General features: G+C 46.1%; 1 protein-coding gene across 1 annotated transcript in view; it reads left to right on the top strand.

Annotated features, from left to right (window-relative positions):
• The window catches only part of GCN1 (GCN1 activator of EIF2AK4), a 71,874-nt gene that overhangs the window by 33,981 nt on the left and 26,385 nt on the right, over positions 1-11,508 (top strand). The window contains exons 30-37 of the mRNA XM_087880511.1: positions 382-571; positions 1,513-1,583; positions 3,296-3,461; positions 4,378-4,572; positions 5,582-5,828; positions 7,304-7,425; positions 9,372-9,486; positions 10,744-10,923. Coding sequence (XP_087736637.1) covers positions 382-571; positions 1,513-1,583; positions 3,296-3,461; positions 4,378-4,572; positions 5,582-5,828; positions 7,304-7,425; positions 9,372-9,486; positions 10,744-10,923 — 1,286 coding nt within the window. The remainder of the gene's footprint in view (positions 1-381; positions 572-1,512; positions 1,584-3,295; positions 3,462-4,377; positions 4,573-5,581; positions 5,829-7,303; positions 7,426-9,371; positions 9,487-10,743; positions 10,924-11,508) is intronic.

The raw sequence follows: 11,508 nt of genomic DNA on the forward strand, positions 1-11,508 counted from the left end.
CCGCATGTGGCTCTTTCACCCCTCTGCTGCGGCTCCCTGTCGCTCAAAATGTGCGTCACAATCGCCAATGTGCGACACACACATACACACACACACACACACACACACACACACCGGCACACGATTTATTGAGCTTTTCAACCCCCGGTAGGCCAACCATGGATAAATCCAAGAAAAGAAAAGTTTCAGAAGAAAACAGAACGTTTAATTTGACTACATATGCTAGTTTTGGAGCGAAATAGTCAGGCACAGGAAGGGTTTTGTGGCTCCCGGCGTTATATGGGGAGGAAGGGCAGAGACCGAGCGAGCAACTCCAGTCTTTTCACCCGAGAAGATCTTTCTGGAAGATGACGATGCTCCAGTCTCCCTCTCTCTCCCTAGGCTGTGGGTATCGATGGGTTTAGAGTTGCAGCCGGACATCTGCTCCATCCTCATCAAGGATGTCATCCACCACGAGCAGGCAGTGCGCCAGGCTGGAGCCGAAGCCCTTTCCAAGGGGGTTGAGCAATATCGAAGCCAGACGAAGGATGTCATAGCCAAACTGATGGAGATTTATCAAGAGAAGCTCTACGTAAGTCCTGGTAGTAGGAAGCATGCGCCTGGTTGATCCATCAGTCCATACGTTACCGATGGAAGATTTGTAGCTCTCTGACTTGATCCTTGGTGCTCTCTGAGCTTGGTGGTTTCCTTGCTAGACGTTTCATTACCCAACTATGTAACATCATCAATGCTAGGAAGGTTTGCAGAGAGGAGGAGGACTGTGGGGTCCTTGATGCTCTCTGAGCTTGGTGGTTTTCTTGCAGATGTTTCATTACCCAGCTAGCTAACATTATCAGTGCCAGAAGGGAATGGGGTTTGCAGACAGGAGGAAGGAAGGGAAGGGAAGGGAAGGGAGGAAGGAAGGAAGGAAGGGGAGGAGGACAATGATTGTGGGTCCTTGATGCTCTCTGAGCTGGATGGTTTTCTGGCAGATCATTATCCAACTAGCTAACATCATCAGTGTTAGAAGGGAGTGGGGTTTGCAGACAGGAGGGAGGAAGGAAGGGAAGGGAAGGGAGGAAGGAAGGGGAGGAGGACAATGATTGTGGGGTCCTTGATGCTCTCTGAGATGGATGGTTTTCTGGCAGATCTTTATCCAACTAGCTAACATCATCAGTGTTAGAAGGGAGTGGGGTTTGCAGGCAGGAGGAAGGAAGGGAAGGGAAGGAAGGGAGGAGGAAGACAACGATTGTGAGATCCTTGGTGCTCTCTGAGCTTAGTAGTTTTCGTTTGGACATTTCAACATCCAACTAGATAACATCATCAGTGCTGGATGGGGGTACGGTCTCTGTTTATATACAAGGCTTACCCTGTCAGCATTGGTGGGAGTATTCTTGATAGTTCCTAACAGTAAAGAACAGAGTAATCGCTTAAGAACACACTCCCACTGAAGAAATGCAGCATCTGAAACGTTTACTGACCTCATGGTGGTGGGACAAAGATCGTCCTCCAATGCTTTTCCTCCTTCCCCAGAGACCCCCGCCTGTTTTGGATGCCTTGGGACGGGTGATCTTGGAGTCTCCCCCTGACCAGTGGGAAGCCAGGTAGGACTACTTACCCTTCTCATCCTTTCCACACAAAATGGTGAACTTCAGAGTTTTTTTTTTTCAAGGCAAGGTAGTAGAAACTTAAGGATAAACATCTCCAGATGGTGTCAAGTTTCCGAAAGATGCCCTAATTAATTCATGAGCCATGATCCAAACTTCAAAGGAAATATAATCATTTATTAGGAGCAACATTCCGGCAATACTGGGATGCAGTTAGGACTGATCCTCCGTAGATTTACGTTCCCCTATGACCCTGTCTCTCCCCTCCTCTCTGGCCATGTCATAAATCACATTCTCCAATTAACCACTTTGGCTGGCTGTGAAACCTAACACCCTCCTTCTGATTGCAGTCAGGAAGAATGTATGGAATTCACTTCAGTTCTCCCTCCCTCCTGCTCATGGCAACTTGAAAGCTTTGCAAGTTGGCAGATGGTTTTAATTCAACCCAAGGGCCTACTAGTTGGGCTTTGAGGGAGAATAAAATTCTGTATGATTGAATGTCACTACACTGGCAAAAATAGCAAAAGCACTTAGACTTATATGCCGCTTCACAGCCCTCTCTAAGTGGTTTACAGAGTCAGCCTCTTGCCCCCCAACAATCTGGGTCCTCTTTTTACCCACCTCGGAAGGATAGAAGGCGGAGTCAACCTGAGCTGGTCAGGATCGAATTCTTGGCAGTGAGCAGAATTAGCCTGCAATCCTGCATTCTAACCACTGTTCCACCACAGGAGGGAGGGGAGGGAAGGGAAGGGAAGGGCCTGGATAGCTCTGCAGACAAGGCACTGTAATTTAACACCAGCTGTCTGCAATTAAAGTAAGTTTGAATCTCACCAGGCTCAAGGTTGACTCAGCCTTCCATCCTTTCTAAGGGAGGTGAAATGAGGATCCGGATTGTGGGGGCAATAAGCTGACTTTGTATAAATATACAAAAGGATAAAGGCTATTGCTTAACGCATTGTAAGCCGCCCTGAGTCTCCGGAGAAGGGCGGCATATAAATCAAAAAAAAAAAAGAAGAAGAAGAAGGAAGGAAGGAAGGGCAATAGCACTTAGACTTATATACCGCTTTACAGTGCTTTACAGCCCTCTAAGCAGTTTACAGAGTCAGCCTCTCTCCCCCAACAATCTGGGTCCTCATTTTACTCCTGGCAGTGGGCAGAGTTAGTCTGCAATAATGCATTCAGATAGATCGAGAGACAGAGAGACATAGATAGATAGCAATAGCACTTAAGATTTATATACCACTTCATAGTGTTTTTACAGCCCTCTCTAAGCGGTTTACAGAGCCAGCCTCTTGCCCTCCAACAATCTGGGTCCTCATTTTACCCACCTCGGAAGGATGGAAGGCTGAGTCTACCTTGAGCCGGTGAGATTCGATCTACTGAACTGCAGCCAGCAAGTCAGCAGAAGTAGCCTGCAGTACTGCACTCTAACCACTGCACCAGCACTTAGACTTATACACTGCTTCATACAGCCTTCTCTAAGCGATTTACAGAGTCAGCCTCTTGCCCCCAACCATCGGGGTCCTCATTTTACCAACACGGAAGGATGGAAGGTCTGAGTCAACCTTGAGCCGGTCAGGATCGAACTGCTGTCAATGGGCAGAGTCAGCCTGCAATCCCGCCTTCTAACCACTGTACCACCACATCTCTTGTCAACAACTGTTGATGATGATATGATGATATGAACTTGAATGAAATTCTCTCTTCAGGTGCGGCATCGCTTTGGCCTTGAACAAGCTTTCTCAGCACCTGGAAAGCTGCCAGGTGAAGCCTCTTTTTGAGTTCTTTGTCCCCGATGCCCTCAACGATCGTCACCCCGAAGTTCGAAAGTGCATGCTGGACGCTGCCCTCTCAGCCCTTAATACCCATGGCAAGGTAGGTTGACCTTCGTCCAAAATCCAAAATCCTAGGTCTGTTGAGCTCAGGAACTGTTTGACGGTGCAGGGAGGTTCCTATCAGGGAACCATTAACATTTGAGTGAAATTTGGGTGTAGCCGACAAAAGCCAGGAGAGCCCGTGGCTTAGAAGTTAATACATCTACCTAATATGCAAGCAGTCTGGGTTCGAATCCCAGAAGGATAGGGCTAGCTGACGAGAGCTAAATAGCTTGAAATAGATCTATACTAGTTCTCCCTGTATTTCTTTTGTCGATAAAAATAAATTAACATTTGAGTGAAATGTTTGGGAGCTTTCTCAGAGAAGCAGCCAAAATAGACAAGTGGATCTTTTGTTCGATTAAATCCAATGATGGGGTCCTTGGTGCTCTCTGAGCGTGGTGTTCTATCAGAGTTTCTTGCAAAATCAAATCCAGAAGCGCACACAGATAACTGATTCAGTTGTATTCATTCACTTCTTTATATACATAATAACAGATGAAGTATTTACAATACCAATAGTTGGTTCTTCCAACGTGGTAAGAATTTACAGGCAGAGCACAAGGCAGGAGAGAACAGTTTGCTTCATTTCAGCAGAGTAGACAGCATGCACAGACTGCTTAGTTTCAGTTTCAATTCTCTGCACAGGCTCAGAAGCTGCAGACTAAGACACGCCCTGGCTCCAGTCTGTCTCAGCTCCCAATTGGCTGACTTAGTTGCTATGCCTATTCATTGGCTGACCTTGTTACCATGTCTCTGCCAGTTCATGAATAATCTGACTTGTTCTTGCTGACGTTGCCTTCCTGATGCACTGGTGACGTTACCTAGTTTGGTAATGAATGACTTGGGAGTCCAAAGTTAGGTTTTTCAGCTGTTTTCCATAGTCACCCACTTCCTCTGGCTCCTGTTTTTTTCAGGAGAGCGTCAACTCCTTGCTGCCAGTCTTTGAGGAGTTCCTTAAGAATGCCCCCAACGATGCCAGCTACGATGCCGTCCGGCAGAGCGTGGTCATTCTCATGGGGTCGCTGGCCAAACATTTGGACAAAAGCGATCCAAAAGTGAAACCCATTGTGGCCAAGCTGATCGCAGCGCTCTCGACGCCATCCCAACAGGTGAGCCCTCCTTGGCTTGGAGATGTTTCCCGAGAGATGTGAGCATCCTGACTCTAGAACCACCTACTAACACAATGAAAGGGAGCTACGTGGTTTAGGAACTCACAAGTGTTTCCTCCTTTTCTAACAACTTCCTTCCTTCCTTCCTTCCTTCCTTCCTTCCTTCCTTCCTTCCTTCCTTCCTTCCTTCTTTCTTTCTTTCTTTCTTTCTTTCTTTCTTTCTTTCTTTCTTTCTTTCTTTCTTTCTCTCTCTCTCTCTCTCTCTCTCTCTCTCTCTCTCTCTCTTTCTTTCTTTCTTTCTCTTGGAGAAATATTACATTGTAAAAGCACCATTCACCTAAACATGGTACCATCTGAATTAGATTTATTTATTTATTTTTATATGCCGCCCTTCTCCGGAGACTCAGGGCGGCTTACAATGCGTTAAGCAATAGCCTTCATACTTTTGTATATTTTATACAAAGTCAGCTTATTGCCTCCACAAACCGGGTCCTCAATTCAAAGAGATGAGGCCAGGGCCCTCTGGCAGTTATCAGCTGCCTTCAGAATCAGACATCAGTGACGCAGATGAACAGCTGGAGCCTGTTCCCAGTGTGTGCATGCACAGAGTTACCAGACGAAGGAAACAGCTAAAGAACAAGGGTCGACTCAGGAGTAAAGCCACAGGTGGACAGTGAAGGGCTTCTCCCAGAGGGAATAAAAGAGGAGCGAAAGGGGAGTGGAGTTTGCAGGAGGCAATTAATTCGCTTAATTGGATCGTGACTCCTTGCCAAGTTTTGAAGATATCGGCCTGGCAGCTCTCCAAGCCCGATAAGGTCCGTGACTGTAAATTCTCCCTGGAAAGACTTTGCTGGATGTGAATGAGAGGAATTCACAGTCACTTAATAAAAAGGGTTTTTTTGTCGGGACAAGGAGTCTGCTTCGTGGTTTGGGTCAACGCCTAGGTCAGAACTCTAAGCAGCCATTTAGCCGCCCACCTAGAACGATCTGCTTGGGGGGTCTTTTGCAGGTTCAGGAGTCGGTGGCCAGCTGCTTACCGCCTCTCGTGCCGGCCATCAAAGAAGACGCTGGCAGCATGATCCAGAAGCTGCTGCAACTTTTGCTGGAATCCGATAAGTACGCGGAGCGAAAAGGAGCTGCTTACGGGCTGGCGGGCCTAGTGAAAGGGCTGGGCATCCTTTCCCTGAAGCAGCAGGAAATGATGGCCAAGCTGACCGATGCAATCCAGGACAAGAAGAATTTCCGGCGGCGGGAAGGTGAGTCGAAGAATCCTCATTCTTCCCCTCTCAACTTCTTGAGGACTTTTGATCTTCCAGATTAAGGCCCCAAATTGCTTCGTTCTGGTAAAACATAGAATCCTAGGGCTGGAAGGGACCTCAGAGGTCTTCTAGTCTAACCTCCTGCTGCAGTTGTTAGTTGCGAAGTTGTGTCCGACCCATTGTGACCCCATGGACAACGTTCCTCCAGGCCTTCCTGTCCTCTACCATCCTCTGGAGTCCATTGAAGCTCACGCCGACTGCTTCGGTGACTCCATCCACCCACCTCGTTCTCTGCCATCCCCTTCTTCTTCTTTTGCCCTCCATCGTTCCCAGCATTCAGCTCTTCTCCAGGGAGTCCTTCCTTCTCATTAGGTGGCCAAAGGATTTGAGTTTCCTCTTCAGGATCTGGCCTTCTAGAGAGCAGTCAGGGTTGATCTCCTCTAGGACTGACCAGTTGGATCGCCTTGCAGTCCAAGGGACTCGCAGGAGTCTTCTCCAGCACCAGAGTTCAAAGGCCTCCATTCTTTGGCCTTCTCAGCCTTCCTTGTGGTCCAACTTTCACAGCCATCCAATGCATTGTTGGTTGACTGTTCTTGTGCCATCTTCACTTGGACAATAAACCACAAATACAGCTGTCTGAATATGGTACTGTGTGTTCACACTAACTCTCAGTATCCTGGGCCCATAACCAATGTTGAGGAATTCGCAGAGCAACCCTTGAGTAGCAAGGGTGTGCACATGAAAAGCGATTGAGAGGAAATAACACAGCCAACACACAGATACACTGAGTTGTGTTTACTTTCAGGAAATAGTAATAAGGCACAGTCCAATAAACAGTCCAGGTCATACACGTATAAAGCAGTAGATATCAAACAATAGTCCAGGGATAATCCAATAACAAAGTCTTCTTACCAGTTGTCATAGTCATAGACAATAATCAGTTGCAAACAGTAGCAAACCCAGCAAAACAGCAAAGATATCAAAGAGATAAGCAAAGAGTCAGTAAAGGGAAACAAACTAGATGTCAGCATTCTGATGCTGCCATAAAAAGACAAGGCTTGACTTTTCACCTACTTATTTTCTCTGTAGATAATATCCCCTTGGAGATGGGATGGGAGGGGGGAACATTCCTGTGGGGTGAGGTCAGAAGCTGGGAAGACTGACTTGGAAGATGGCCAATGAGAAGATGAGAATTGGGGAACGGAAAGGGAAGGGTTTGGGGGTCAGAGGGTTAGTATCGGCTACGACGAAGTCGGGGCCAGATCTGTCGTACTCAATAAATGGAATACTTTATACTTTATTCAGGACACAGTAAGATGCAATACAGCTGTACAGCAGTCTTAAAGCTATATTGAGGGTTTATAGATTGCCAACCCAACAAGTTAGGTAAAATCATTTCCTAACAACTAGTCTCCCTTTATTTCTTGGTCGGTAAATATTTAGGCAGTTGTTTCTATTCTCTTTTATCCCAGGGGCTTTGTTCGCCTTTGAGATGCTCTGCACCATGCTGGGGAAGCTCTTTGAGCCCTATGTGGTTCATGTACTGCCACATTTACTGCTCTGTTTCGGAGACGGCAATCAGTACGTTCGGGAGGTAAGTCATCCTTGGCTGGCAGTTCCCGGAGAAGTAGAGAGAGTTTGGGTTCTGCAGAACCTTGACTTGTTCTGCCCATATTCTGGTTGGCTTCAGAGGTTCTGGTAGGTCATCGGGTGCTTTGATGGGAGGAGTGGTGCGGTGGCCCAGAGGTGGAGCTCTTGCCTCACAATCAGGAGGCTGTGAGTTCGAGCCTAGGCAGAGGCAGATATTTCTCTTTCTGGCAGGGTGGATAAAAATCAATGATTTTTTTAAAAAAAATGAAAAAATCAGATTTTTTAAAATTTAAATCGGATTTTTTTTTATTTTTATCGCATTTATTTTAATAAAAAGCTTTTGGGGTAAAAATCTATCGTAAGATAGTTTTCTATTTAAGATACATAAATAATTTAGTTTATTCCGCATGAAATGGAGCTTAGTTACGTAGCATGAGGCTGTATATTCTGCAACACTGGGACTATCGGTGAGTCAACAGTGGGTCAAAGGAGTAGCAGAGATGACAGTTGCTCTTTCAAAATTAGGATTTAAATCGAGTTGATTTAAATCAAGCCTTTTTACTCATGATTTAAATCATGATTGAAATTGTGATTTAAATCAACTCGATTTAAATCAAATCCACCCTGCTTTCTGGGCATGTTGAGAATATATCTGCTGAACAAAACTCCATACTGGTAACAGGAAGGGTATCCGGCCATTAAAACACTCCGCTACCTCCGTTCAGTTGCCCGGACTCCACCCCACAAGGGATTGAAAGGATACACACACAGACACACACACAGAGAGAGTGGTGCAGTGGCCTAGAGGTGGAACTCTCGCCTCACAATCAGGAGGCTATGAGTTCGATCCTAGGTAGAGGCAAATGTTTCTCTCTCTGGGCAATACTGAGACTATATCTACTGAACAAAACTCCGCACTGGCGACAGGAAAGGCATCCAGCCAGTAACCACTCAGCTCCATTCAGTTGCCCTGACTCTTTATCTCGCATGGGATTATGGGGTCAATAAAAGAAGATGATGATCGGGTGCTTTGATGGACTTGGGAGTTCACCAGGTTGAGTAAATCCAGCCATTGTGGTTTCATAAACCGTATGTGGCTAGTTCCGCAGGTCAACCAAAGACTAGCATGTTACATGCTTATCTGTGTGCATGCTATCACAGATGGCATTCCTATCACGAAGCCTTTGCACAAGTTCGTTGTTGACTAAATGCCCCCTGAGAATCTCACCACAGCAGCGTATCGGCTGTGCTTGTAACACAAAGTGTGAACCCCAAGCCATTGTAGTTTATCCAACAAACAGTGTTTAAAATAACGCCTGGCTGGATGTGATGCATAATTCCACATAGTTTGAATTTATTTATTTATTTATTAGTTCAATTTATATGCCGCCCTCCTCCAAAGACTCAGGGCGGCTTACAATGCGTTAAGCAATAGCCTTCATACTTTTGTATATACCTGCTTAGTAGGGCTTTCGCCCCCACCCCCCCCAAAGCGGTGTTCTTTTTTATACAAAGTCAGCTTATTGCCCCCACAATCCGGGTCCTCAATTTACCTACCTCGGAAGGATGAAAGGCTGAGTCAACCTTGAGCCTGGTGAGATTTGAACTCGCACGAATTGCAGGCAGCTGGCAGCTAAATGCTACATAACAGCACTTTAGTCCGCTGCACCCCCAAGGCACCACCAAGAATAGGTTCTGCTTTGTGTTGGCCATTGAAGCTTGAGGTTTTGATTTGTGGGGTCCTTGGTGCTCTCTGAGTTTGGTGGCTTTCTTGCAAACATTTCATGACCCAACTAGGTTACATCATCAGTGCTGGAAGGGAGTGGGGTTTGCTCTCTGACAGTGGAAATGGTCTTGGTGTCTCCTTCATTAGGCTGTTGTTTCCTCTTAGCTTACTGTTAGATTTTGATTCCCTCCCACCCCATTTTTTTTTATTTTTTTTTGCACAAGGCTGCAGATGATTGTGCCAAAGCTGTGATGAGCAACTTAAGCGCCCACGGAGTCAAGCTGGTGTTGCCTTCTTTGTTAGCCGCTCTCGAGGAGGATTCGTGGAGAACCAAAGCCGGTAAAAATTTTGTGCCTGGCCTTTTTTAAAAAATAAAAATAAATAAAAAATAAAAATTGGAGACGCGCTACCAGCATCTCAGGTTTAGGAAAAGACGCGATTTCGGCCGAAGAGTTTGTAGAAAAACGGGTTTAAAACAGGGGTGAAATGCTCCCGGTTTGGACCGGATTGCCCGATCTGGTAACGATGAAGGCGGGTGGTTTGGGGAACCGGTAGCAAAAATCCCTGCCCCCTCCTGCCCCCCCCCCATGTCCAGCTGAGCCGCACGATCATCAGAGGCTTTTTTTTTTTTTACTTTTAAAAGCATTTTTTCAAACAACCTCTTCGGGCAAAAAATGCTTTTAAAAGTAAAAAAAAAAAAGCCTCTGATGATCGCGCAGCTCAGCTGGGATTGTCAAAGGCTTTTAAAAGAAAAAAAACACCCTTTTTTTCTTTTAAATGTCTCCGATGATCCAAGCTGAGGTTTTTTTTAAAAGCCTCTGCCGATCAGGCAACTCAACTTGGATCGTCAGAGGCATTTATTTATTTATTATTTATTTATTTATTATATTTCTATACCGCCTTTCTCCCGTAGGACTCAAGGCGGTGTACAGTCAAGAAAAATATAGACACACAAACATCATAAAATTGCTAATTAAAATTGTTACTTAGTTTGGCCCAATTAAATAGAACCTAAAATTAGATAACATTTTAAAAAATCATTCACATGTTCGTATGTTTAGCCCCGCCTGTTGGAACATCAGTGTCTTGAGGGCACGGCGGAAAGCACGGAGATCAGGGATATTCCGTATCTCCGGGGGCAGTTCATTCCAAAGGGTTGGAGCCCCCACAGAGAAGGCCCTCCCCCTGGGAGTCGCCAGTCGACATAATTTGACTGACGGTACCCTGAGTAGTCCCTCCCTGTGAGAACGAACTGGTCGGTGGGAGGCTATTGGTGGCAAAAGACGGTCTCGTAGGTACCCAGGTCCTAAACCATGGAGCGCTTTAAAGGTTTAAAGCGCTTTTTAATTTGAAAGCATTTTTTAACAACCTCTTCGCGGAAGAGGTTGTAGAAAAAATGGTTTTAAAAGTTAAAAAAAAAAATTGGCCATGCCCACCCAGTCACATTACCCCCCCTAAGCCACGCCCACAGAACCGGTAGTAACAAATTTTAGATTTCACCACTGCCCTGGTCTAATTCTGTAGTATATCCAAAGGTTTTTTTTTTTGCCCGTGCTCTCATTGTTGGGTCATTTTCTGTTCTCATGCGCTCCCCAGGGTCGGTAGAGTTGCTGGGAGCCATGGCTTACTGTGCTCCCAAGCAGCTGTCTTCTTGCTTGCCAAACATCGTGCCGAAGCTCACGGAGGTGCTAACGGATTCTCACGTGAAGGTCCAGAAAGCCGGCCAGCAAGCGTTACGGCAAATCGGCTCGGTGATCAGGAACCCTGAGATTTTGGGTAAGACGAGGTGTTTTTTTTGGGGGGGGTGTTCCTGTGTCTGCACGGATGGTTGATTTCCCCCCCCCCCCCCCCCCGCTCCCCTTGACGAATTTGGCTTATGTTGAACGGATCGGAGTTCCACAACGTTCTTCTTCATTGCGCCAAAGATTTATCGGTAAAGCATTCCATTTCAGGTAATCCTCAACATACAGCCTGTCAGCATTTCAACCTGCATTTACTCTAGTGCTGACATAAGAAGAAGCAAAGGCGTCTGGAAAGGGACATTTGACTTTTCACCTACTTATTTTCCCTGGAGATAATATCTCCTAGGAGATGGGAGGGGGGAAATTCCTTTGAGCTGGAGCAGTAGATTAGGGGTAGAATGACTTGGAAGATGGCTTCGATGGAGTCAGGTTTTAGAATGCCGTGCTTAATAAATAGGAGTTTTTCTTCAACGACTTTGTTTGAAATGCAATTTATTTGAGACGACTTCGAAACTTGACATGGCCACAATGGGGAGGGGAATTTCTGTGGCTAAGCGAAAGGGTGGTTGTTAAGTGAGCTTTGCCCCGTTTTGCAGCCTTTCTTGTCACGCTTGTTAAG

Source organism: Pantherophis guttatus, chromosome 17, assembly GCF_059756535.1.
Source record: "Pantherophis guttatus breed Tessera chromosome 17, ASM5975653v1, whole genome shotgun sequence".
NCBI classification, from domain to species: domain Eukaryota; kingdom Metazoa; phylum Chordata; class Lepidosauria; order Squamata; family Colubridae; genus Pantherophis; species Pantherophis guttatus.